General features: G+C 42.2%; 1 protein-coding gene across 1 annotated transcript in view; it reads left to right on the forward strand.

The window, feature by feature from the left end:
• Positions 1–26,641, forward strand: part of SEMA3C (semaphorin 3C) — a 193,347-nt gene that overhangs the window by 157,256 nt on the left and 9,450 nt on the right. The window contains exons 13-16 of the mRNA XM_058189868.1: positions 5,461–5,549; positions 17,079–17,120; positions 18,746–18,903; positions 21,822–21,889. Coding sequence (XP_058045851.1) covers positions 5,461–5,549; positions 17,079–17,120; positions 18,746–18,903; positions 21,822–21,889 — 357 coding nt within the window. The remainder of the gene's footprint in view (positions 1–5,460; positions 5,550–17,078; positions 17,121–18,745; positions 18,904–21,821; positions 21,890–26,641) is intronic.

Genomic DNA, 26,641 nt, shown 5'->3' on the forward strand with positions numbered 1-26,641 from the left:
CCCCTTTAATCCTTTCTTCCCTTCTCATCCTTCTTAAACTTAAACTGAACTGTTTTCTGTTAGTGCTATCCGATTCCTTCTAATTTGACTTTCAGGTCAACTACTTCCCAATCTAAAATATGTTACGTTTGATCTCGATCTGAAATTGCAGCCCGTCCCATTTGCAAACCAAAGAGAGACCCCCCCCCCACAAAGCAAAAAAAAACCAAAAACTGCCACGCATTTGCAATCCAGACCAGCATTTCCTCACAATTGTGGTGGTGGATTTTTGTCTGTGTGTGATGTGGCCTTTATGCCTTGTTTATTTGTTTATTTTATTTTATTTTTTAAAAAAAAAAGAGAGAGAGGAAAAATAGCTCAGTGGAAGCCCATTTTGAAGTCTGACTTTTGACGTTGAGCGTATTCACTGGAACATTCTCCTCGGGGCTGATTTATGTTAAAAAATGTATGGAAAGATTTAAACTTTTATCGTGAATTAGTCAGTGGAACATACTGAGTAGCTGCCAACCATCTGTGTGTTCTGCGCTATCCAAGCTGTGAACCGTATTTTGATATAAACAATCGTATTGGAGTTCTCTAGAAGACGGCCACATTTCTGTCAGTTGAGAAGGTTGATCAATATTTGGTTTTCTCATCTCGGTCCTTCCTTGTCCGTAGGCATCGTCCACACACCTTTTTTCCCCCACCCAATTTCTATTTTTTGCTCAATTTCTCAGCCACTTGGCTATTTTGCTCTCCTGACGTCTTGTTTCCTGGCTTCCTTCCAAATCCTTAGAAGAAGAAGAAAAAAAAATGGGATTTATAATAATTGCTTGTCAAGCTAAGTGTGGGCAGAATGCTTCTGGAGGTTCAAAGCACTTCATCCCGACTTAATACTAGTAACCTTCCCCCCCCCCCCAAACTTGGCTATTTTAGGATGGGCGGACATCAACTCCCAGAATTCCCTGCTGGTTGCGGAATTCTGGGAATGGATATCCGCCAGGGGTGGGCTGCCACAGAGAGGAAGGGGGTCAAGCTGTTTTCCAAGGCACCCGAAGGCCAGACAAGGAACAATGGATGGAAACTGATCAATTCAACCTAGAAATATGGAGAAATTTTCTGATCGTGAGAACAATCAACCAATGGAAATTCAGAAGTTGTGGGAGGTTTATCACTTGGAAGCTTTCAAGAAGAGACTGGACTGCCATCTGTCAGAAATGATTTAGGGTCTCCTGCTTTGGCGGGGGGTTGGGCTAGATGACTTACAAGGTCCCTTCCAACTCTGTTAATCCGTTAAAAACCCTATGTATTAGCATGTTAGCCACAATTATTGCAATTTTACTAATGAAAGGAGGAAGACTTGATGTGAGACACACAATGGCCTTCTGATCGTTCCTGATTTTGGAATAATATGCATCCAGAGATCGATTCTGCTCCCGCCATTTTGAGTTTCTGCAAATTGTTGAAAACCTGATTCTGGTTTTTTTTTATACGGAGGGAAGAGTTTTGGTTACATATACTTTTTTTTTTCCTGCCTTACGGATTATCTTCCATTTTGGCTGTACCTTCATTTCTTTTGCATATGGCTCTTCAAATCATTATGGTGTCGGGAGCCCCAAAACTGGAGTATCAAATTAAATTAAATTCATAGAAGGTATATAAATCAGCTTCAAAAGAAAGAATAGAAGGAAAAAGGAAAGAAGGAAAGAAGGAAAGAAAGAAGGAAAGAAGGAAGGAAGGAAGGAAGGAAGAAGGAAGGAAGGAAGGAAGGAAGGAAGGAAACCTGCATTTCTACATGTGATATACTTTAATTTTAAGTTTTCTCTCTGCGTTGTGCATGCTGAGTTTCTTTGATGAATAATACGAACTCAGAATGTAGATTAATTCAAGATTAAATTTGCTACATAAATGCAGTTGTTGAGCTCTCTGAACGTGAGGAATGGAGTAAGCGAGATCATTAAGTGTTTTATTTCTAAATCTTTGCAATGGTTTGCTTTATTTTTATTTCAGTCCGTTGGAGTCAGGGGAAGGGGTGGGATTCAGCCGGTTCAAACCGGTTCGTGCGAACCAGTAGTTGCAACTTGCGAGTTGCCGCCCACCCAACTGGGCACAATCCTGTCCTTTATCACTGTGTTTTGTGATGCCGCATGGATGTTACAGATGAGCAAATTGTCATGTTTTTGACATGCGCAAGGCGCGCATGCTCCCATTTTCAATTCTGACCCAACCGGTTTGTTAAATTAGGTGAAGTCCACCTCTGGTCAGGGGTAACTCTTGAAAATGAACAACATCAAAAAAAAAAACCCCACCAAACAATGATGTTTTAAACCAGAAGTAGGTTTCCATTATATGCTTTTCCCAAACACAGCTTCTTGTATTACCGTGGAGTTCGCTTAAAAAATATTCCGGCAGAACTGTGGTTTGGAGGAAGATCAACCAAACGCACACATCAAGAGACATTTTAAAAGAAAAAAATAATGGGGGATATATAATTCACATGTTCGTTGAATTCTGAGATGGCCTGAAGCAATTCCTTGACTCTTGAAATTTTATATCTGTCTCAACTATTTTATGCAATTGTCATTGCTCCCAAGAAGAGATGTTCAAACGTCACAATCATAAATGCTCTTTCTTTGCTGTTAGTTGCGAAGTCGTGTCCAACCCATCGCGACCTCATGGACCACGTTCCTCCAGGCCTTCCTGTCCTCTACCATCCTCTGGAGTCCATTTAAGCTCACGCCGACTGCTTCAGTGACTCCATCCAGCCACCTCGTTCTCTGCCGTCCCCTTCTTCTTTTGCCCTCAATCTTTCCCAGCATTAGGCTCTTCTCCAGTGAGTCCTTCCTTCTCATTACGTGGCCAAAGTATTTGAGTTTCATCTTCAGGATCTGGCCTTCTGAAGAGCAGTCAGGGTTGATCTCCTCTAGGACTGACTTGTTTGTTTGCCTTACTGTCCAAGGGACTCACAGGAGTCTTCTCCAGCACCAGAGTTCAATGCTCTTTCTATCCAAGTACAATACAATAATAACCTGGCTAACAATTTCTCAAATATCCCTTGGATTCAGTGGGCCACATTAACAGAGTTCTGAAATATTCTATACCACCACTTTATACCAGTGTGTCGTGTCCCGCTCCTCCACTGATGACTGGGTCAGGGAAATCTGAATCAGGCGTGCCTCTGCAGCTCTGCCAAAGTCCTAGCAAAGTTCTCAAGGCAGGCAGGAGACCAGAAAGTGACTTCAGCAAGATATGTTTAGACTTTGCCTGACTCAGAGAATGCCAGAAAGCAGATCCTTTATATAGGCCATGGGGTGTGGCTCCATGACTCAGCACTTATCCAGGCCTGCCCATCCCCTCCTTCTGTCGCCGCCACCTATCAATTCTTCTGAAGCGAGGGTCACTCCAGTCTGCAGCTGTTGGCAATTGACCTTCCTCAGGCTCACATGCTGTGGGGGAGTGGGAGTGGTCTAGTTGCTCCGTTTGCCTGGACATGGAGCCAGAGCTGGGGGCTGGAGGTACTTCTTCCTCCTCAGCCTGTCTGGGCATGGAGCCAGGGCCGGGAGGCATACTAGGACATTCCTCAGCGTTTGGAAGCAGATAAGACAGGCCCGGCTGCGGTAAAAGCGGGCGAGACACAACACAGTGATGGCTAAACTTTTTCGCACCAAGTGCTTAAAGCACGCATGTACGTGCGTGAATGCGCAGGTGTGCGCCCAAACCCTCAACATGCAATGCGCATGCGGGCCCCGTGAATGTGCCCTGCCCCCGTGCATATGCGTCTGGCCCTCTGCACATGGCCCACCCCCGTGCATGCACAGCAGAGACCTGAAGACCAGCTGGCCAGTGGGAGGTGTGCGGCGCATGCATGGTGGAGCTGAACTGGGGCAACGGCTTGCATGCCTACAGAGCGAGCACTGCATGCCACCCCTGGCATGAGTTTCATAGGTTCGCCATCACAGCTTTATACTATGACAATAATTGCTCAAAAATAACAATTGTGGTTCTATTTTTTTTCCCCCTTCTCTCTGCATGTTTGAATGTATGCAGGTGACTCAGAGTCCAAAAACTGGCAAGAAAAAAACTGCAGTGACATGGGAGCTTATATCTTTAATTTGATCCATGGGTAGATGTTTAACTTTTTCCATTGCCTGTTTGCTTTGGCATATCTTGGGCATTGTTGCCACCACAAACAACAGGACTCATCTACTTGAAATGATATGTGCAACTATTTGCTATATAAACCTCAAGGAATAACTGTTGGTTAATATACGTGCAGAGAAAATGAGTTTTTTTCCAGTTCAATTTTATTACAGCCCTAAGACTTATTTAGTATAAGCCAAATACTAAATAAAAGCCATATTGCATCTATCTGTCTGTCTGTCTGTCTGTCTGTCTGTCTGTCTGTCTGTCTGTCTGTCTGTCTATCTATCTATCTATCTATCTATCTATCTATCTATCTATCTATCTATCTATCTATCTTTCATTTAGCTATCTATCATCTATTATCTGTCTATCATCTAATATCTATCTATCATCTATCTATCTCTCTATCTGTCTGTCTCTGTCTGTCTATCTATCTATCTATCTATCTATCTATCTATCTATCTATCTATCTATCGCTCTAGCTAGCTAGCTAGCTGTCATCTTTCTCTCTCACACACACACACACTCTTTCTCTCTAGCTATCTATCATCTATAATAATAACAGAGTTGGAAGGGACCTTGGAGGTCTTCTAGTCCAACCCCCTACCCAGGCAGGAAACCCTACACCATTTCAGACAAATGGTTATCCAACATTTTCTTAAAAATGTCAATCTCTATCTATCTATCATCTATTATCTATCTATCCATCTATCTATCAATCATAGCAGCCAATTTGGTCTAGTGGTTAAGGTATCAAGCTTACAAATTGAGAGACTGTAAGTTCTTATTCCTTCTTAACCACGAAAGCCGGTTGGGTGACTTTGGGCCAATCACCGGAAGACGGGGAGTTCTAGTCCCTCCTTAGGCAGGAAAGGGAACTGGGTGGCTTTGGGCCAATCACCAGGCGAGAGGGAGTTCTAGTCCCGCTTTAGCCATGAAAGCCAGCTGGGTGACTTTGGGCCAATCACTGTCTCTCTCAGCTCAAATCATCTCACAGGCTTCTTGTTGTGAGGAAAATAGGAAGAGGAAGTTGTGTTGTATATATTCACCACCCTGAGTTATTTGCAAAAATAATTAAGGCGGGATACAAACTAATAATAATAATATACAGGCATAGATATAAGTGCAAAATCTGTAGGGTCAATGTAAAGTTTATATCCGGTGGGCTTTCCCAACTTTTTTTTTTTTAACCAGAAGCAACACATTTCTGTTACGTATTGGTTACCGTATTGTTAATCCCGTCCACTTTGCTCACCTTTGCATTGTATGCAGTAAAAAATCAAAAAAATCTTCTTTTTTCCACGGTCTCAAATATGATCCGCTTCGTCTTTGTTTCAGACCAGGGGACAGTGCAGAAGGTGGTGGCGCTGCCCAGTAACTCATCGACAGATGGAGAGTTGATTTTAGAAGAACTGGAAGTCTTTAAGGTTGGTCTCTCTCGAGATTCTTCTTCGTTCTTTTTTTTTTCTTCTCCCCTCATCAAAATACTTTCATCTAACAAGCAGGCAAACAGACTGCCAAAAGGAGCAGGCAAATGACCACATATATAAGCCACTGTAAAAGTTTGCAGTCCAGAAGTGATATAAACCCGGTTCGTATTGGTTCAAGCAAATTGGTAGCAGAGATTGTGGATGGAGTGGAGTGGGAATGGAGATTTTGCAGTATCCTTTCCCTAGAGTGGGGTGGGAATGGGGATTTTACAGTATCCTTCCCCTGGAGTGGGTGGGAATGGGGATTTTACAGTATCCTTCCCCTGGAGTGGGGTGGGAATGGGGATATTGCAGTATCCTTCCCCTGGAGTGGGGTGGGAATGGGGATTTTGCAGTATCCTTCCCCTGGAGTGGGGAGGGAATGGGGATTTTGCAGTATCCTTCCCCTGGAGTGGGTGGGAATGGGGATTTTACAGTATCCTTCCCCTGGAGTGGGTGGGAATGGGGATTTTACAGTATCCTTCCCCTGGAGTGGGTGGGAATGGGGATTTTACAGTATCCTTCCCCTGGAGTGGGGAGGGAATGGGGATTTTGCAGCATCCTTCCCCTGGAGTGGGTGGGAATGGGGATTTTACAGTATCCTTCCCCTGGAGTGGGGTGGGAATGGGGATTTTACAGTATCCTTCCCCTGGAGTGGGGTGGGAATGGGGATTTTGCAGTCTCTTTCCCTGGAGTGGGTGGGAATGGGATTTTGCAGTATCCTTCCTGGAGTGGGTGGGAATGGAGATTTTACAGTATCCTTCCCTGAGTGGGTGGGAATGGGGATTTTACAGTATCCTTCCCTGGGTGGGGTGGGAATGGGGATTTTGCAGTATCCTTCCCTGGAGTGGGTGGGAATGGGATTTTGCAGCATCCTTCCTGGAGTGGGTGGAATGGGGATTTTACAGTATCCTTCCCTGGAGTGGGAATGGGGATTTTGTATCCTTCCCTGGAGTGGGTGGGAATGGGGATTTTGCAGTCTCTTTCCTGGGTGGGGTGGGAATGGGATTTTGCAGTATCCTTCCCTGGAGTGGGTGGGAATGGGATTTTACAGTATCCTTCCCTGAGTGGGTGGGAATGGGGATTTTACAGTATCCTTCCTGGAGTGGGTGGGAATGATTTTACAGTATCCTTCCCTGGAGTGGGAGGAATGGGGATTTTGCAGCATCCTTCCTGGAGTGGGAATGGGGATTTTACAGTATCCTTCCCTGGAGTGGGTGGGAATGGGATTTTATGTATCCTTCCCCTGGAGTGGGGAGGGAATGGAGATTTGGCAGTATCCTTCCCCTGGAGTGGGGTGGGAATGGGGATTTTGCAGTATCCTTCCCCTGGAGTGGGGTGGGAATGGGGATTTTACAGCATCCTTCCCCTGCCATGCCCACCAAGCCACACCCACAGAACCGGTAGTAAAAGAAATTGAAGCCCACCAGTGCGACCCCTGCCCTACTCTTTTGGTGGGTCTGTTAAAAGAGAGGTTGCATTCGTATTGATCTCGTGAGTTTGGGTTTCTCCAAGGGAGGAAAAGCACACTTGCAATATTTTACACTCCGCTTTAAATCACTTGTTTTTCATTAAATTGTCAGCCTGGCTTAAAGAATTTTGATAGAGTTCCCCTCCCCCCACCTCCTTTCCAAGTTCTAACAGCTGCCACCAGATCTGAATTTCTCTTTGTTTACATCGTGATTATCCTCTTGCAGTAGGATGTCAAATATTCTGTGTCTAATTTGTGTGCCTATGTCTTAATTTATAAGGTTTCTGACAATAAGATCTTTTTTTAAAAAAAAAAGCCAACTGACTATTTTCTTTCTTTATAACCCAAAAAGTTTCCGATATTGGCCTCAAATAGCTGAAGCGCTAAAGAAATGATTTAGGAAGAAAACTCAGAGCAAGATTCACATTATAGTTTAACAGAATAACAGAGTTGAAAAGGATCTTGGAGCAACCCCCGTCTGAGGCAGGAAGCCTTATATCAGTGATGGCTAACCTTTTGCCATTGCGTGCTAGGTGGGGGGGCAGGGGGGGTCGCGCGCGTGCGTGTGTGTCCACACCCATAATTCTTTGCGCCCCGGCCCCATGCATGCATGCATGACCCCTTCTCCCCCCCATTTCTGGCATGCAATGGCCCGGTAGGCCTGTTTTTCTCTCTCACCTGGCTCCAGAGCCTCTCTATGAGTTCGGGGAGGGCAAAAACAGCCTTCCTTCCCCACCCCCTGGAGGCCCTCCAGAGTTAGAAACGGCCTATTTGCCAATTTCCGGTTGGACAGGAAGTGACCTTTTTTGCTGTCCCCGGCCTCCAGAGACTCCTAGAGATGCTCTGGAGACCAGGGACAGCAAAAAATGTCACTTCCTGTCCAATCAAAAGTGCCGTTTCTCACCTCTGGAGGGCCTCTGGGGGGGGAAGGCTGTTTTCGCCCTCCCCAGACTCATAGAGAGGCTCTGGAGCCAGGTGAGAGAGAAAAACGGGTCTTCCCCACCACCCCTTAGGCCCTCCGGAGGCAGGAAATAGCCTGTTTCCCTATTTCTGGTGGGCCCAGAAGGCACAAAAATGTGCACGCTGGAACTGAGCTCATGTGCCCACCGGTATGGCTACACGTGCCACCTGGAGCACATGTGACATAGGTTTGCCATCATGGCCCTATACCATTCCAGAAAATTGCTGTCCAATCTGTTCTTGAAAACTTCCAGCGTTGGAGCATCCACAACTTCTGGAGACAAGTTGTTCTACTGATTAATTGTTCTCACTGTCAGGAAATTTCTCCTAGTGTTGTGCCTCACTCGCCCCCCCCCCTGCAGCCAGGCTCCTCTTATCTCCTGCCGGACGCTGATAGTGCTGAAGAATGTCCTGGCATGCCTCCAGCCCCCAGCCCTGGCACCATGCCCGGACAAACCGAACAAACAAACCTCCCTCTGATAGCATGTGCGCCTGAAGCCAGCCACGAGCTGGGATTACCAACAGCTGGAGACGAAACGATGCAATGGATAGATCCATGCTTCTGGAGAATGGAGAGGTGACGTCAGCAAAAGGAAGGGAGGGGCAGGCCTGGATAAGTGCTGAGTCACGGAGCCACACCCCATGGCCTATATAAAGGAGCTGCTTTTTGGCATTCTCTGAGTCAGGCAAAGTCTAACTTGGATTGCTGAAGTCACACCTTGGATTCCTGCCTGCCCTGAGGACTCTGATAGGACTTTGGCAGAGCTGCAGAGGCACGCTTGATACGGACTTCCCCGACCCGGCCATCAGAGGAGGAGTGGGACACGAGATTTAGGTTGCTTCCATCCATTGCTTCTTCTCCTGCTTTTCTGGTGCTTTGTGGAATAGGTTGACTCCCTCTTCTTTGATATTGGAACCCTTCAAAGACCCAATTCATGGACTTTGATTAGGTAGTTGGAAGTCCACAGATGAAGGGCTACTTGCTGATTTCTGTGTGAACTGTTACTGGAACCAGTAACATCCATCATTTGGCAGTTTTTGCATCCAAGTCATAATTTATAAATATAAATCTATAAAATTTATAAATATAATTTATAAAAAAACGATGTGGAGACTCTAGAAAGATTGCAGAGAAGAGCAACAAAGATGATTAGGGGACTGGCGGCTAAAACATAGGAAGAACGGTTGCAGGAACTGGGTATGTTTAGTTTAATGAAAAGAAGGACTAGGGGAGACATGATAGCAGTCTTCCAATATCTCAGGGGTTGCCACAGAGAAGAGGGAGTCGGGCTGTTCTCCAAAGCACCTGAGGAAAGAACAAGAAGCAATGGGTGGAAACTAATCAAGGAGAGAAGCAACTTAGAACTAAGGAGAAATTTCCCGACAGTTAGGACAGTTAATAAGTGGAACAACTTGCCTGCAGAAGTTGTAAATGCTCCAACACTGGAAATCTTTAAGAAAATGTTGCATAGCCATTTGTCTGAAATGGTGTAGGGGGGCAGGGGGTTGGACTAGAAGACCTCCAAGGTCCCTTCCAACTCTGTTGTTATGTTATGTTATGTTATGTTGTTATGTTATGTTATGTTATGTTATGTTATGTTATGTTATGTTATGTTATGTTATGTTATGTTATGTTATGTTATGTTATGTTAAGAAAAGTAGACCCAAAGAAGCTAAAACTGATTTTTTTAAAAAATCCTCTTCCACGTTCCCAAGCTCAGATTGGACTGCAACAGCTACAGCCTGAGTTCCTGGGGAGAAAAGAGAAATTAAAGTACCAGAAAATGACTCAAGATTCTTTTTGAGTCAAGCCGGATTTGGCCTCTTTCACATCCCACTTCTCCGGTTTTAAGACCCTTTGGGAGAATTCCTTTTCTCCCCCTCAAAATTCCCATGCTCCTAGGGAGTAGGATGAAGCTACCGCAGAAAGAAAGAGAAGGAAAAATAATTTCCTTTTTAATACAGCCACGTTTCCGCAGATGACAAAGACAAAGTGAGTTTAGGATGTGTTGAAGGAAGCTTATAATTTTTTTTTGGGGGGGGAGGATTTTCTTATTCTCTAAGGCACCATAGCGCAGGACAAGAAGTAACAGGGGGAAGCTTGTCAAAGAGATATTCGACTTAGAAGTAGAGAGAAATATGAAGAAGTGATAGGGAAAGATTTAGAGTGTGCCGAAATGGATAAGTTAACAAAAGAAATCAAAGAGAAAGAAGAGACCGATTATTATACAATCTGGAATCAATGGTATGAATGGCTTGAATCTAGAAATAAAGGAGGAAAATAAAGGGGAGAAACTAGAAGGTATAGAATGTATTAGGAATGTATAATATGTAAATAATAAATATATAAGAATCTAGAAAAGCAAAGCTATTAAGATTAGAAAAAAAGGAATAGCGATGAAAAGGGAGAAACAATAAGCGCAAGAAGTATGTAAGATAAGGTATAAAAATGTATAAATTTAATTTTTATAAGTCACAGGGATTATAGAGTAATAAGGGATAATGGGCCAAGAAAGATAAAAAGATTATAAAGGGAATTGGGAGAAAATGTAAACATTAGGAAATCTCCGCTGCGAAACAGTTGTAAAAAGGGAATGTATGTTATGTGTTTTGTATTTGTTATGTTCTGTTGTGTTATAAATAAACAAATAAGTAGAGAGAAATTTTCTGATATTAATGTCATGGTTCTGACTAACAAACCCAAGCAAATCAGAACTCTGAGGCTAGAGACTTCCTCAAAGAACTTCTTTATTGGATACATCATAGTGGCACGGTCAAAAGCGAAACCAACTCTAAAAGTTTCCCGCGGTTTCAGTATCATTAAAATAAGAAATAACTCCCTTCCCCAACAGGTCACGTTGGCTAATTAGGTTAATTGGTGGGCTCTCTAGGCACTCCTCCCCATCTCTATCTATCACCTGTAGAGATGACCTTGGTTCTCTCACAGGAGAAAAATCTGTGTTGTGCCTAGCAAAGCATTCCATCGTCCTTCCCTCCCTCCCCACTCTGTACTGCAACTGAGGAATAGAAAAACGGCTTCTGCCAGGTTCGAATCAATGGAATAACTTACCTCCTGGGGTTGTGGGTGCTCCATCGCTGAAAGTTTTCAAAAGCACAGTAGTGGCCAAAATTGTGGAAACCTTTTGGGGAAAGTGTATTTTCTAAAACTAGTTAATAACACCACTTTTTTTTGGGGGGTGGAGTAGTACCATAAAATTATTTATCAATGGAAAGATCATTTAATCAAGAATGTAATGCAATAACTTTTATGAAGGATTTGCTATTAGAATAACAGTTACAGTATAAAGAAGAAAAGTGAACCAAATAGAAAAAATGAGATATACAAAAATTATCACCATGTCAGTGAATACTTTGTTGGGTAACCTTTAGCATGAATGACAGCCTTACAACGTCTTCCCATGGAGTGAACCAAGTCTTTGAGTTCCGCAGCTGTTATCATGTGAAACCAAGATTGAAAGATGGCTTCCATTAACTGGGTTTTATCGCTGTGTCGCTTCTGACTAACAAGTTTCTTTAGTTGGCTCCACAGATGTTCAATTGGATGAAGGTCTGGGCTATTCCCAGGCCATTCCAGCAGTGGAAAAGGATTATCTTGAAACTCCAAAAAAAATTGGTGTCATTATTTATTTATTTATTTTATTTATTTATTGTTTCAATTTCTATACCGCCCTTTTCCCAAAGGACTCTGGGCGGTTTACAGCCAAAGTAAAAACAATTAGTACAATTTTTAAAACCAGTTTAAAAGAAAATGTAGAGTTGGTTGAAGATTTAAAACCGATAAAATCCATTATTAAAACCCCATTAGGCCAGTCCTGCACGATAAAACAGAAATGTTTTCAGCTCACGTCGAAAGGTCCGAAGATCAAGGAGTTGGCGGATACCTGGTGATAGCTTGTTCCAGAGGGTTGGTGCCCCCACAGAGAAGGCCCTCCCCCTGGGGGAGTTTAATTAGCCATTAAACCTCTAAAATACACTTTTCCCAAAAGGTGTCCACTATTTTGGTGACTACTGTAGAGTGGACAACCATTCAACTAGGATGGCACAAGGCCTCCTACCTTGGGTAGGAGGTTGGACTAGAATAGGGGTCTCCAAACCTCACTCTGTGGCTTCATACTGGGCCATGACACATTGGGTACTGCGCTGTGCAAGTGGCAGGCGAGCATGTGAAGCACGATTTGCAAAACTGGCAGGTGCTCAAACATCCCCTCTTCTCTCCCCCCACCATCACTGGTCCACAGAGCTGGAAAGGGTTGGGGACCTCTGGACTAGAAGAACTTCGACGTCCTTTTGAGTCCTATGATTGTAAGATGGGACAAGTGCTGAAGACAGTGGGAGGGGGAGTCTGGAAATCACACTATAATTAGATTATCATTCAGTGTGTGGGTGAACTGAGGAGCTGGCGGGTTTTGCAATCCCTCGGAAGTTCTTTCCAGGGGAAAAATATATATATCTGGAGAACTCCTTTGACATTTTCTGTCAAGCCTTCTGAAAGCTCTCCAAGAGATGACTTGGAGAACATTTCAGCGGTTTTGGCTGCCTTCCTCTCTCTCTTTCGTATCCTTATCTGCTCTTTGCTTCTTAACTCACAATGAAAATTCAGCTACAAGAAGTGTGATGGAGCAGAAGGATAAAACATGTGTGTGTGTGAGAGAGAGAGAGAAAATGAAATGAGGGGGATTTCTCTGGTCCGTGTTCAGAGAATAAATTTGCAACAGGAGGTCAGATCTGGTTTGACATTACATCAGTCGCTCAGGATTCCTGACTTCCTGACCGATTGAGAAAACCTTTAGAATAGAATAGAATAGAATTTTTATTGGCCAAGTGTGATTGGACACACAAGGAATTTGTCTTGGTGCATATGCTCTCAGTGTACATAAAAGAAAAGATACGTTCATCAAGGTACAACATTTACAACACAATTGATGATCAATATATCAATATAAATCATAAGGATTGCCAGCAACAAGTTATAGTCATACAGTCATAAGTGGAAAGAGATTAGTGATGGGAACTATGAGAAGATTAATAGTAGTGCAGATTCAGTAAATAGTTTGACAGTGTTGATGGAATTATTTGTTTAGCAGAGTGATGGCCTTCGGGAAAAAACTGTCCTTGTGTCTAGTTCACGGCCCTCTTCTTGATTCGTGCAGTATACAGGTCCTCAATGGAAGGCAAGTTGGTAGCAATTATTTTTTCTGCAGTTCTAATTATCCTCTGAAGTCTGTGTTTTTCTTGTTGGGTTGCAGAACCGAACCAGACAGTTATAGAGGTGCAAATGACAGACTCAATAATTCCTCTGTAGAATTGGATCAGCAGCTCCTTGGGCAGTTTGAGCTTACTGAGTTGGCGCAGAAAGAACATTCTTTGCTGTCCTTTTTTAATGATGTTTTTGATGTTAGCTGTCCATTTGAGATCTTGCGATATGATAGAACCCAGAAATTTGAAGGTTTCTACTGTTGATACTGTGTTGTCAGTATTGTGAGAGGTGGAAGTATGGAAGGGTTTTTCCTAAAGTCTACCACCATTTCTACGGTTTTGAGTGTGTTCAGTTCCAGATTGTTTTGGTTGCACCACAAGGCTAATCGTTCGACCTCTCGTTAGCATGTTCTGCTTGCAATTTCTTTACAGAGTCAGCCTATTGCTCCCCAACAATGTGGGAAATTGTTACTGACCCTCGGAAGGATGGAAGGCTGAGTCAATCTTAAACTGGTCAGGATCGAACTCCTGACAGTGGGCAAAATTAATCTGCAATCCTGCAATTTAACCACTGCCCCACCAGAAAGAAGAATGAGAAAGGGAAGGAAGGAAGGAAGGAAGGAAGGAAGGAAGGAAGGAAGGAAGGAAGGAAGGAAGGAAGGAAGGAAGGAAGGAAGGAAGGAAGCTCTTAAACTTATATACTGCGCTACAGTGCTTTTCAACTTTCTATAAGCAGCTTCAAGAGTCACCCTATTGCCCCCAACAATCTGGCTTCTCATTTTACCAACCTTGGAAGGACAGAAGGCTGAGTCAACCGTAAGCTGATCAGGATCGAACTCCTGGTTGTGGGCAGAGTTCGCCTGCAATCCTGCATTCCAACCACTGCCCCACCAAGAAGAAGAATGAGAAAAGCAAGAAGGGAGGGCAGGAGGGCGGGAGAAAGGAAGGAAGGAAGGAAGGAAGGAAGGAAGGAAGGAAGGAAGGAAGGAAGGAAGGAAGGAAGGGGCAAAAAAAGTCGTAAAATGGGACTAAACTCTTAAACTTAACATGTCTCAGTTATCAACATAAATTAAGTTGAGAACTACTTGTAGCGCAAAATGGGGACCAAGTAATGTGCTCTGACAACGTTCTGCTTTTCCAATGAGTTAGTGTAGTAGTAATTATTAGAAACAGGCCTCGTTTTTTTTTCTTATGGGATAATCCTGTTAATCTTTGAGCCTTGGCTATCTTCTCTTCTTGGTTATCGTATGAGTGTGTTTTACAAAGAGGGATGCATAACTGTCTTGCTAGTTTAGCAGGACGTCCCGTTAACACTTCATGTTGCTCTTTTGTCCTCTTTCCTGTTTCTAATCTTGGGCCAAAGTAGCCACAGAGAGCTGCTTCCTTGCTAGCTGGACGTGTCTTCTGAACCAGCTGGATGCAAACACAAAGTCAAACGTGCCAAAACTTCATTTGTAACGCGGACGGTTGCCTGGATAATCCAAAGCAAAGCTATGAGATTGTACGCCTTCTTCGGCATTGCTCGCAAGAACCATGAGTTATTTTCCCCCCCTCCATCCTGTTTACATGCTCATTAAATATGACCTGTGACCCAAAAGGATACGTGCTCTCATTTTTCAAAGCATAAACACCAGGATTTATATTTGAAAAGCACAAGACCGACTATCTTCAGTTCTTGATAGGCTCCTCAACTGATAGATCCATTAGGGTCAGGGTTATAAAGTTTTTTTTTTGTTTATAAAAAGTAATTTTTTTAAAAAAAAACAAGCATATAAACAAACAATACATCCTTAATCATTCAGTGTTTCATCTGAACACATATTTTGTGTCTTCTAATCCCTCCTCCCTCATTTTCATATTATATTTCTATCATACCTTTATATTTTCATTTAGATTATTACATCATTCTTCCCAAATTTAATTCATCAATTATCTATCTGTCTGTCTGTCTGTCTGTCTGTCTATCTATCTATCTATCTATCTATCTATCTAATAGAATAGAATAGAATAGAATTCTATTCTATTCTATTCTATTCTATTCTATTCTATTCTATTCTATTCTATTCTATTCTTATTCTATATAATAGAATTAGATAATATCTATCTAATCTTTATATATATCTTCTCTAACCATTGATAGAAGCGCCGTCATACTTTAAAATACGCCGATTCTTCCTTTTCTTTAACTACCAATGTTAATCTATTCATTTCTGCACATTCCAATATTTTCTTAATGACTCCTCCCTCTAAAGGGATTTTCTCTGCATCCCAATTTTGCGCGGATACAATTCTAGCTGCAGGGTTATAAAGTTTTGCTAATGTTGGATATTATGCTGTCACGGGGAAATGTTACAAAGTTGGAAAAAAGACAAAAGTTGTTATTATCAGAAGATTGGGCTGTCAGTTTATAGCCGTAATGGCGAACCTATGGCACGCGTGCCGCAGGTGGCACGCATAGCCATATTTTTTTTTGTTTACATTTATATCCCGCCCTTCTCTGAAGACTCAGGGTGGCTTACAATGTATAAGGCAATAGTCTCATTCTATTTGTATATTTACAAAGTCAACTTATTGCCCCCCCAACAATCTGGGTCCTCATTTTACCTACCTTATAAAGGATGGAAGGCTGAGTCAACCTTGGACCTGGTGGGGCTTGAACCTGCAGTAATTGCAGGCAGCTGTGTTTAATAACAGGCTTCTTACAGCCTGAGCCACACCACGGCCTTGGTGGGCACTCGAGCTCCGCTCCGCCAGCTGGTTTTTGGGCCTTCTGGGCCCACCCGCAATAGGGAAACAGGCAGTTTCCTACCTCCAGAGGGCCTGGTGGGGGTGGGAAAGGCCCGTTTTTTGTTCTCCTCTGGCTCCAGAGCCTTTCTAGGAGCCTTGGGAGGACCAAAACAGCCTTTCTCCCCCAGAGGCTGAAAATGGCCCATTTGCCAACTTTTGGTCCTAAAGGAAGTTGGCAAATGGGCCATTTTCGATCTCCGGAGGGCCTCTGGGGAGGGAAGGCCATTCCCCCCTCCCCTCCCCGAGCTCCTAGAAAGACTGAAGCCTGGTAAGAGCAAAAAACCGGCCTACCGGGCCCACTGTGCCAAAAGCAGGGGAGAGCACAGGGGGGTGTCATGTGTGCATGCGTGGGGGCAGGGTGCATAGAATTATGGGTTTGGGCATGTGCACGACACACACACCCCGCTCCCCCTGCTTTTGGCACGCGATGGCAAAAAGGTTCGCTGGTTTATAGCAATAGTGCTTGGACTTATATACCACTTCACAGCCCTCTCTAAGTGGTTTACTTTCCCTCAACAATCTGGGTCCTCGTTTCACCCACCTCGGAAGGACTGAAGGCTGAATCAACCTTGAGCTGGTCAGGATCGAACTGATGGCTGTGAGCAATGAGTTAGCCTGCAATACTGCATTCCAACCACTGAGCCACCATAGTTCTTAGCAATAGCACTTACACTTATACCTTGATGAACGTATCTTTTCTTTTATGTACACTGAGAGCATATGCACCAAGACAAATTCCTTGTGTGTCCAATCACACTTGGCCAATAAAGAATTCTATTCTATTCTATTCTATATATCGCTTCACAGTGCTTCACAGCCCTATCTAAGCGGTTCACAGAGTCAGCCTCTTGCCCCCAACAATCTGGGTCCTCATTTTACTGACCAAAGAAGGACAGAAGGCTGAGTCAACCTTGAGCTGGTCAGGATCAAACTCCTGGCAGTGGACAGAGTTAGTTCTCCTCCACCATGGCTCAGTTTATGGATTGGGGACTGTTATGACTTGATTAACCAAAGTTTTAGAATCTAATCCATTCTTTCTCTTTGTTTTCCAGAATAATGCCCCGATAACAACAATGGCCATTTCATCTAAAAAGGTACAGAGAAGAAGAACCATTATTCAGTCTTTGTAATCTGGGGTTTATCATTCCTTAAATGTATCTGGTGCAAATATATCAATTTCAGACCATGAGGTTGAATCCTGAACCAAGAATCATTATTAAGCAGTTGCAGTTTGGAGTTTAAAAATCCTTAAATGTATTTGATGCAAATATATCGATTAGAGCCCATGAGTTGAATCCTGAACCAGGGCACTGAACGTAAACCAACTTATCAACATATGTCAAGGCTAACTTGTCTCATGGACACAATGTTGACTTGATTAAATCAGGCGGGGTGTGACTTATTTTAGAAACACCTTTTTTTTGTTATCCCCCCCCCCAAAAAAAAACCCCATCATAGCTGAGTAATCAATCTATGAAGTAGATTGGAGTGGAAAGTAGAGAATGTGTTTTATTCCAAATGATGATCTTTACAGAGAAGGGTTTTGAAAGACTGTTACTCATGTCTAATACCACTCAACCTTTTTTGTTCATCTGCTATTTGCTGATGGAGAGAGAGAGAAAGAGGGGAGAGAGAAGGAGAGAGAGGGGGGAGGGAGGGAGAGAGAGAGGGGGGGATGGATGGATGGATGGATAGATGGATGGATGGAGCGAGCGAGAGAGAGAGAGACAGACAGACAGATATGATGGATGGATGGATGGAGAGAGAGAGAGAGAGAAAGAGACATCATCGATCCATCATCTATGTGTCTGTCTCTCTGTCTATCTATCATATATCTATATATCTATCTAGATACATAGATATATGATAGATAGATAGACAGATGATGGATGGATGGATCGATGGATGGATGATGGATGGATAGATGATGGATGGATGATGATGGATGGATCGATGGATCGATGGATGGATGGATGAGGAGAGAGAGAGAGAAAGAGAGTAGATGAGATAGATAATGATAGATAGATAGATAGGTAGGTAGGTAGATAGATAGATAGATAGATAGATAGATAGATAGATAGATAGATAGATAGATAGATAAGAAACAGACACATAGATGAGGGCCGGATAGCCGGATAGCTCAGCCTGGTAAGGCCTGTTATTAAGAACACAGAAGCCTGCAATTACTGCAGGTTCAAGCCCGGCCCAAGGTTGACTCAGCCTTCCATCCTTTATAAGGTAGGTAAAATGAGGACCCAGATTGTTGGGGGGGCAATAAGTTGACTTTGTAAAAATATACAAATAGAATGAGACTATTGCCTTATACACTGTAAGCCGCCCTGAGTCTTCGGAGAAGGGCGGGGTATAAATGTAAACAAAAAAAAAAAATGATGGATGGATGGATAGAGAGAGAGAGAAAGAGATGATAGATAGCTGGAGAGAGAGAGAGAGAGATAGGCAGACAGACAGACCATTACCCTCAAAGTTTTGAAAATTTTAAGATCATTCCCAAACATTTCCTAAAATGGATGTGTTGTGCAATAATAACCAGAGATTTCCCTGTATTCATTTTGGCCTGAGTGATTCACTTCTTGGTTTTGGGATCCTTTGAAGGGGTCAAGGAGGGGAGGGGCAGATCTCCATTTGCTGCATTCAGCGTAGACATCTTCCTTCAGTTCCAGAAGCTGCAACCCTAACTTCTCCCTTCCTTTTCCAACAGCAACAGTTGTACGTCAGCTCCGATGAAGGCGTCGCCCAGGTCTCCTTGCACCGTTGCCACATCTACGGGACCGCCTGTGCCGACTGCTGCCTGGCCCGAGATCCTTATTGTGCCTGGGATGGCAACTCCTGCTCCAGGTTCTACCCAACGGGCAAAAGGTGAAGATTGGTGGGAAGAAATGCAGTTGTGGCGTTAACATTTTGTTCACATGGGTGTGATGTAATAGCCGCGCTGGCGCAGTGGTTAGAGTGCAGTCCTGCAGGGTACTTCTGCTGACTGCCAACTGCCTGCAATTTGGCAGTTCAAATCTCACCAGGCTCAGGATTGAGTCAGCCTTCCATCCTTCCGAGGTCGGTAAAATAAGGACCCAGATTGTTGGGGGCAAGAGGCTGACTCTGTAAAACCCCTTAGAGAGGGCTGTAAAGAACCGTGAAGCGGTATACAAGTCTAAATGCTGTTGCTAAGTTCTGTCTGTCTATCACCCATCCATTCATCTCCCCATCATCTATCTATCTATCTATCTATCTATCTATCTATCTATCTATCTATCTATCTATCTATCTATCTATCCTCTTTCTCTCTCTCTCCATCCATCATCCATCATATTTATCTGTATATTTATCTATATTATCTATCTATCTATCTATCTATCTATCTATCTATCTATCTATCTATCTATCATCTATCTATCTACTCTCTTTCTCTCTTTCTCTCTCTCTCCATCCATCATCCATCATATCTATCTGTCTATTTATCTATATTTATATCGTCTGTCTGTCTGTCTGTCTGTCTGTCTGTCTGTCTGTCTGTCTGTCTGTCTCTGAGTTGTGGTGGTGCAGTGGTCAGAATGTGGCATTGCAGGCTAACTCAGCCTACTGTTAGCAGTTCGATCCTGGCCGGATCGAAATTTCTAAATTTTTGAAAGAGTCAAACTGCTCATCTAGAATGTTTTCCATTAAACGTGGTCTATATTTTCTTAGAAAACTAAAAAAAAAAACAAAAAAAAAAACCTGCCTGGTTTCACTGTCTTCCTATTGTTAGTGTAATTCTGTTCTGAAATACGATACTCGCCTGCTGCACATTTCAGAAGTGGCCAAAATGTGATCTGAACATCGAGAAATGTCTGTGAATATCTTCCCGGCCTTGACAATAGAGCCCGCCGTCTCAATTTGAGTAATATTTGGGCTTGCTCTGATGGGAAAAAAGGAAACGCATAGATAATGAAGTCTGGGTTTTACATGATGAGGAAATTAATTCCTTTATCTAGTAATATACATATATATATAATTGAGAAAAATTATCAGTAACCAGCCAAGTCTGGGAGTCTAGACACCAGGAGTAACTCCTTCGTGCAGACAATATTTTGTCCTGTCTCTTTTCTGTGCCCTATTGGATGCCTACAAAGTTTTGTTCCCAAAACATGACTGCGAGGCGTTGGATCAAGGCCTCATTGTGAAAAAAAAAAAAAGCCATCTGCCTGTTTTGCCAAATATTTTTCATGTCACGGTAATGACGTACCGAATTTCCAAACTCTCTCTCTCGCTCTCTCGCTCTTTTTTTTGGAAACAGATTTTTTCATTGTTTCACATCGACTTCTTAAAAGACACCCACCAACCTTGTTCTTCTCTGTCTGTGATCGCTCTTAGAGATCACAGACATGAAAAGAAATTGCTGCAGAGAAATGCTTTAACCCCCCACCCCCACCCCCGGGTCAAAATTCTTTTTAAGCAGAACAATGCTAAAAGGGAAACAAAGCATACGTTCCTTCGTAAAGAAGAAGCCAGACAGAAAACACAAGAGAATATCAAGATGTACAAGCTTAAAAATCCTGTTTGTTTTTCCTTAGCATCCACCGCCCACAAAACCCCTGGGAATTGTAATTTTGGAAATTAATTTGGAAATCTAACCAAGATCTGCAGCCTTTTTATCATTTCAAGGATGAGTTTTCTGAAATCAAAACAGGGGCCCTTCCTAACGGGAGTGATGCCTAAATGACATATGGTTGTGATGTCTATGAAGATTCTCAGACTTCGTTTTCAAAATTGAAGGGAGGGTGGAGAGAGGGAGAGAAGACTAGCAATAGCACTTAGACTTATATACCACTTCATAGTGTTTTACAGCCCTCTCTAAGTGGTTTTACAGAGTCAGAATCTTGCCCCCAATAGTCTGGGTCCTCACTTGGGGCTGCCCCAAAGAAGAGGGTGTCAAGCTCTTCTCCAAAGCACTTGAGGTCAGGACAAGAAGCAATGGGTGGAAACCAATCAAGGAGAGAAGGAAAAATTTCCTGATAGTTAGAGCAATTCATCAGTGGAATGACTTGCCTCCAGAAGTTGTGAATGCTCCAACACTGGAAGTCTTTAAGAAGAGGTTGGGTAACCATTTGTCTGAAGTGGTGTAGGGTTTCCTGCCCAAGAAGGGGGTTGGGGTAGAAGACCTCCAAGGTCCCTCCCAATTCTGTTATTCTATTTTAACGACTTCGGGATGATGGAAGGCTGAGCCAACCTTCAGCCGGTCAGGATCAAACTCTTGACAGTTGACAGAGTAATCCTGCAATACTGTATTCTAACTACTGTGCCACCATGAAGTTACTGGTTGGGTGATGAAACCTCTGCAAAAAAAACCACCAAGCTCAGAGAGCACCAAAGACCCCCCACAGTCCTCCTCCTCTTCCTCCTTCTCCTCCTCCTCCTCCTCCTTCTCCTCTCTGCACACCTAACACCCTTATAGCACTGATGATGTTACCTAGTTGGGTAATGAAACATCTGCAAGAAAACCACCAAACTCAGAGAGCACTAAGGATCCTAAAGCCATCCTCCTCCTCCTCCTCCTCCTCCTCCTCCTCCTCCTCCTCCTCCTCCTCCTCCTCCTCCTCCTCCTCCTCTCCACACACCTAATTCCCTTCTAGCACTGATTATGTTACCTAGTTGGGTAAACATCTGCAAGAAAACCACCAAGCTCAGAGAGCACCAAAAAACCCCACAGTTCAACCCTGAGCTACAAATACTCTCTATTATCTCTATTGGCTAGTTAGGGAAATTTTGCAACTACCTAACCTTCCTTTCCTTTAATGTTACAGGCGGAGTCGAAGGCAAGACGTGAGACATGGAAACCCCATGACTCAGTGTCGGGGATTTAACCTCAAAGGTACTTTAAAAGATGGCTTGGTTATGGAAAGAAATGGACATGGTTGTTTTTTTTCTGAGTGAATCATAATGACTAGTAAAAATATGCTAGTAAAAATAGCGGAGTAAACATGTCACATTTTTCCTCCCGTTTGTGTGGTGTGTTCTTGAGGGGGTATTTAACTTCATTGAAGCCTGAGTGGTTTGTTGCAAAAACAACTCTTACCTAACAACAAAGTGACACCACAAAGGAAGACATCTCCCTGAGCTTTTCAAATTCAGACTAACTTTAAGTTCCTCGATTTTATTGCATTGTCCGTGAGGTCAGCGAACTTCCTGAATCACCTTTGTCCGTACCGTCTTCAATAAACAGAATTTCAATTCAATTTTTTCAGCTACATAAATGAAACCCACAGTACGGACAGTTAACAGAATAATGGAGTTGGAAGGCCGCTTGGAGGTCTTCTAGTCCAACCCCCTGCTTAGGCAGGAAACCTTACACCACTTCAGACAAATGCTTATCAGACAACATCTTCTTAAAAATTTCCAGTGTTGGAGCATTCACAACATCTGAAGGCAAGTTGTTCCACGGATTGATGGTTCTAACTGTCAGGAAATTTCTCCTTAGTTCTAGGTTGCTTCTCTCCTTGATTACTTTCCATCCATTGCTTCTTGTTCTGCATCCAGGTGCTTTGGAGAATAGTTTGACTCCCTCTTCTTTGGGGTAGCCCCTGAGATATTGGAACACTGCTATCATGTCACCCCCATTCCCTATTTTGATCAAACTAGACATATCCAGGGTAGGGTAGGGCAGAGTAGAGTAGAGTAGAGTGGGTGGAATGGAATAGAATAGGAATAGAATAGAATAGAGATAGAATAGAATAGAATGAGATAGAATAGAATAGAAGGATGGGATAGGATGGGACATATGGGTGGAATGGAATGGAATGGAATGGAATGGAATAGAATAGAATAGAATAGAATAGAATAGAATAGGAATAGAATAGAATAGAATAGAATAGAATAGAATAGAATAATAAATATAGAATAGAATAGAATAGAATAGTTGGAAGGACCTTGGAGGTCTTCTAGTCCAACCCCAGACTGAAGCACGAAACCTGATATTAACTCTTCTTAAAAATACATACATATTTTTTTTCCCGTTGGTACCCTAGAAGATTCTTTGTGCACGCAATTGTTAATGTGTTTTCTTCTTTTCAAAGCCACCAGCTACAGAATAATTAAATATGGAAGTATTATTATTATTACTTAATCCTGCTGCATTTGAAGATTTTACAAAAGAACAACAACCTTCCTCGTTAAAAAGAAAAACACTGTGGGATATATATATTTTTTTTTGGCTGGTCCTTGATTCTCTCAGACACACCCTGTGTCTCACAGGGCTGTTGTCCTGAAGAAACAATTAAGATTAATCCCCATGAAAGCTGCTTTGAGCTCCTGGAAAAAAAGACAGGAGGACAATAGCAAATTGATGTAAGCAATGTCAGAGTTGAAGGGAAAAAAAAACAGGCATTGACATTTTTATTTCATAGGAGACTGGAGAATAAAACATACAAAAATCAACTGCTGGAATTGATTATGTCTAGTTTGATGAAAAGAAGGACTAGGGGAGACATGATAGCAGTGTTCCAATATCTCAGGGGTTGCCACAAAGAAGAGGGAGCCAAGCTATTCTCCAAAGCACCTGGAGGCAGAACAAGAAGCAATGGATGGAAAGTAATCAAGGAGAGAAGCAACCTAGAACTAAGGAGAAATTTCCTGACAGTTAGAACCATCAATCCGTGGAACAACTTGCCTCCAGATGTTGTGAATGCTCCAACACTGGAAGTTTTTAAGAAGATGTTGGATAACCATTTGTCTGAAGTGGTGTAGGGTTTCCTGTCTAAGCAGGGGGTTGGACTAGAAGACCTCCAAGGTCCCTTCCAACTCTGTTATCCTGTTATTTTTTTAACATGGCTTTCCTGTTCATTAAAACCTTGTAAAACCACGCCCTGAAATATTACACACCTGGAAAAATCTTAGAAAAGGCAGAGATCACAATCTTGGCGGGCTTGAGAATACACATTGACAGAACACCTGAAAACACAACGCACCAAACACTGCTATTGTTGAAAAGGTGGGGGGAGTGAAAATCATTACATTGCAGAAAAAAAATGGAGACAGTCATGATATTGCCATTCCAAGATTTTGGAATAAAAAATAATAAATAGAATGACAATAAGGCCAAGCACTTATTTCAGGGTTCATAAAAATATAAGACATGGCCTGATTTTCAGGGAAACACGGTAGAATAGAATAGAATAGAATAGAATAGAATAGAATAGAATAGAATAGAATAGAATAGAATAGGATAGGATAGGATAGGATAGGATAGGATAGGACATATGGAGTGGAATGGAATAGAATAGAATAGAATAGAATAGAATAGAATAGAATAGAATAGAATAGAATAGAATAGAATAGAATAGAATAGAATAGAATAGAATAGAATAGAATAGAATAGAATAGAATAGAAGGATAGGATAGGATAGGATAGGATAGGATAGGATAGGATAGGATAGGATAGGACATATGGAGTGGAATGGAATAGAATAGAATAGAATAGAATAGAATAGAATAGAATAGAATAGAATAGAATAGAATAGAATAGAATAGAATAGAATAGAAGGATAGGATAGGATAGGATAGGATAGGATAGGATAGGATAGGATAGGACATATGGGTGGAATGGAATAGAATAGAGATAGAACAGAATAGAATAGAACAGAATAGAATAGAATAGAATAGGAAATAGAATAGAATAGAATAGAACAGAATAGAATAGAAGGATAGGATAGGATAGGATAGGATAGGATAGGATAGGATAGGATAGGATAGGACATATGGAGTGGAATGGAATAGAATAGAATAGAATAGAACAGAATAGAACAGAACAGAATGAACAGAATAGAATAGAACAGAATAGAATAGAACAGAATAGAGATAGAATAGAAGGACAGGATAGACAGGATGGGACAGGATAGACAGGACAGGACAGGATAGGATGGGACATATGGAGTGGAATGGATAGAATAGAACAGAATAGAATAGAATAGAATAGAATAGAATAGAATAGAATAGAATAGAATAGAATAGAAGGATAGGATAGGATAGGATAGGATAGGATAGGATAGGATAGGATAGGATAGGACATATGGAGTGGAATGGAATAGAATAGAATAGAATAGAATAGAATAGAATAGAATAGAATAGAATAGAATAGAATAGAATAGAATAGAATAGAAGGATAGGATAGGATAGGATAGGATAGGATAGGATAGGATAGGATAGGATAGGATAGGATAGGACAAGACATATGGAATAGAATAGAATAGAATAGAATAGAATAGAATAGAATAGAATAGGATAGGATAGGATAGGATAGGATAGGATAGGATAGGATAGGATAGGATAGGATAGGATAGGATAGGATAGGATAGGATAGGATAGGATAGGATAGGACAAGACATATGGAATAGAATAGAATAGAATAGAATAGAATAGAATAGAATAGAATAGAATAGAATAGAATAGAATAGAATAGAATAGAATAGTGTTGTGGGAATTAATGTTGTGGGAATTAGGTGTTGAGCAGAGTGATGGTGTTCAGGAAAAAACTGTTCTTGTATCTAGTTGTTCTGGTGTCCAGTGCTCTGTAGCGTCGTTTTGAGGGTAGGAGATGAGACAATTTATGTCCAGGATGCGAGGGGTCTCTAGATATTTTCCCAGCCCTCTTTTTGGCTCGTGCAGTATACAGGTCCTCAATGGAAGGCAGGTTGGTAGCCATTGTTTTTTTCTGCAGTTCTAATTATCCCTTGAAGTCTGTGTCTTCTTGTTGGGTTGCAGAGCCAAACCAGTCAGTTGCATCTAGGATATAGATAGATAAGAAAGCATCACAAGCTGGATTTCTTCTAAGAATTACGGAAATATCAGATAGTTCTAAGTGCATCTAGGATAGTTAAAGATAGCATCATAGAATCTGCTCTGTCCCAAGTAATGCAAATTTTGCTAACTACATTTTTCTTCATTTTTATTATATTCGAGTCAGTGGTGGGTTTCAAAAATTTTTACTACTGGTTCTGAGGGTGTGACTTGGTGGGCATGGCATGGCTTGGTGGGCGTGGCTTGGTGGGCATGGTAGGGGAAGGATACTGTAAAATCTCCATTCCCACCCCACTCCAGGGGAAGGTTACTGCAAAATCCCCATTTCCTCCTGATCAGCTGGGACTCGGGAGGCAGAGAATAGATGGGGGCGGGGCCAGTCAGAATTTTTACTACCGGTTCTCCGAACTACTCAAAATTTCCACTACCAGGTCTCCAGAACTGGTCAGAACCTGCTATTTATTTATTTATTTATTTATTTATTTATTTATTTATTTATTTATTTATAATTAAATTTTTATACCACCCTTCTCCCGAAGGACTCAGGGCGGTGTACAGCCATCTTAAAATACAACAAATAAATAGCAAATTTAAAAGAATTTAAAAATAAATATTAACAAGGCCATCAACTAAAACGGTCGAAGACCAGTTTAAAACCCCTTAAAATACAGTTAAAGACAATTAAAATATACATTAAAACATACTTAGGCTAGTCCACCCGATGAAATAATAACGTCTTCAATTCCCGCTTGACGGTCCAGAGGTCCGGGAGTTGGCGTAAACCCGGAGGCAACTCATTCCAAAGGGCCGGTGCTGCCACAGAGAAGGCTCT

Source organism: Ahaetulla prasina, chromosome 7, assembly GCF_028640845.1.
Source record: "Ahaetulla prasina isolate Xishuangbanna chromosome 7, ASM2864084v1, whole genome shotgun sequence".
NCBI lineage: Eukaryota > Metazoa > Chordata > Lepidosauria > Squamata > Colubridae > Ahaetulla > Ahaetulla prasina.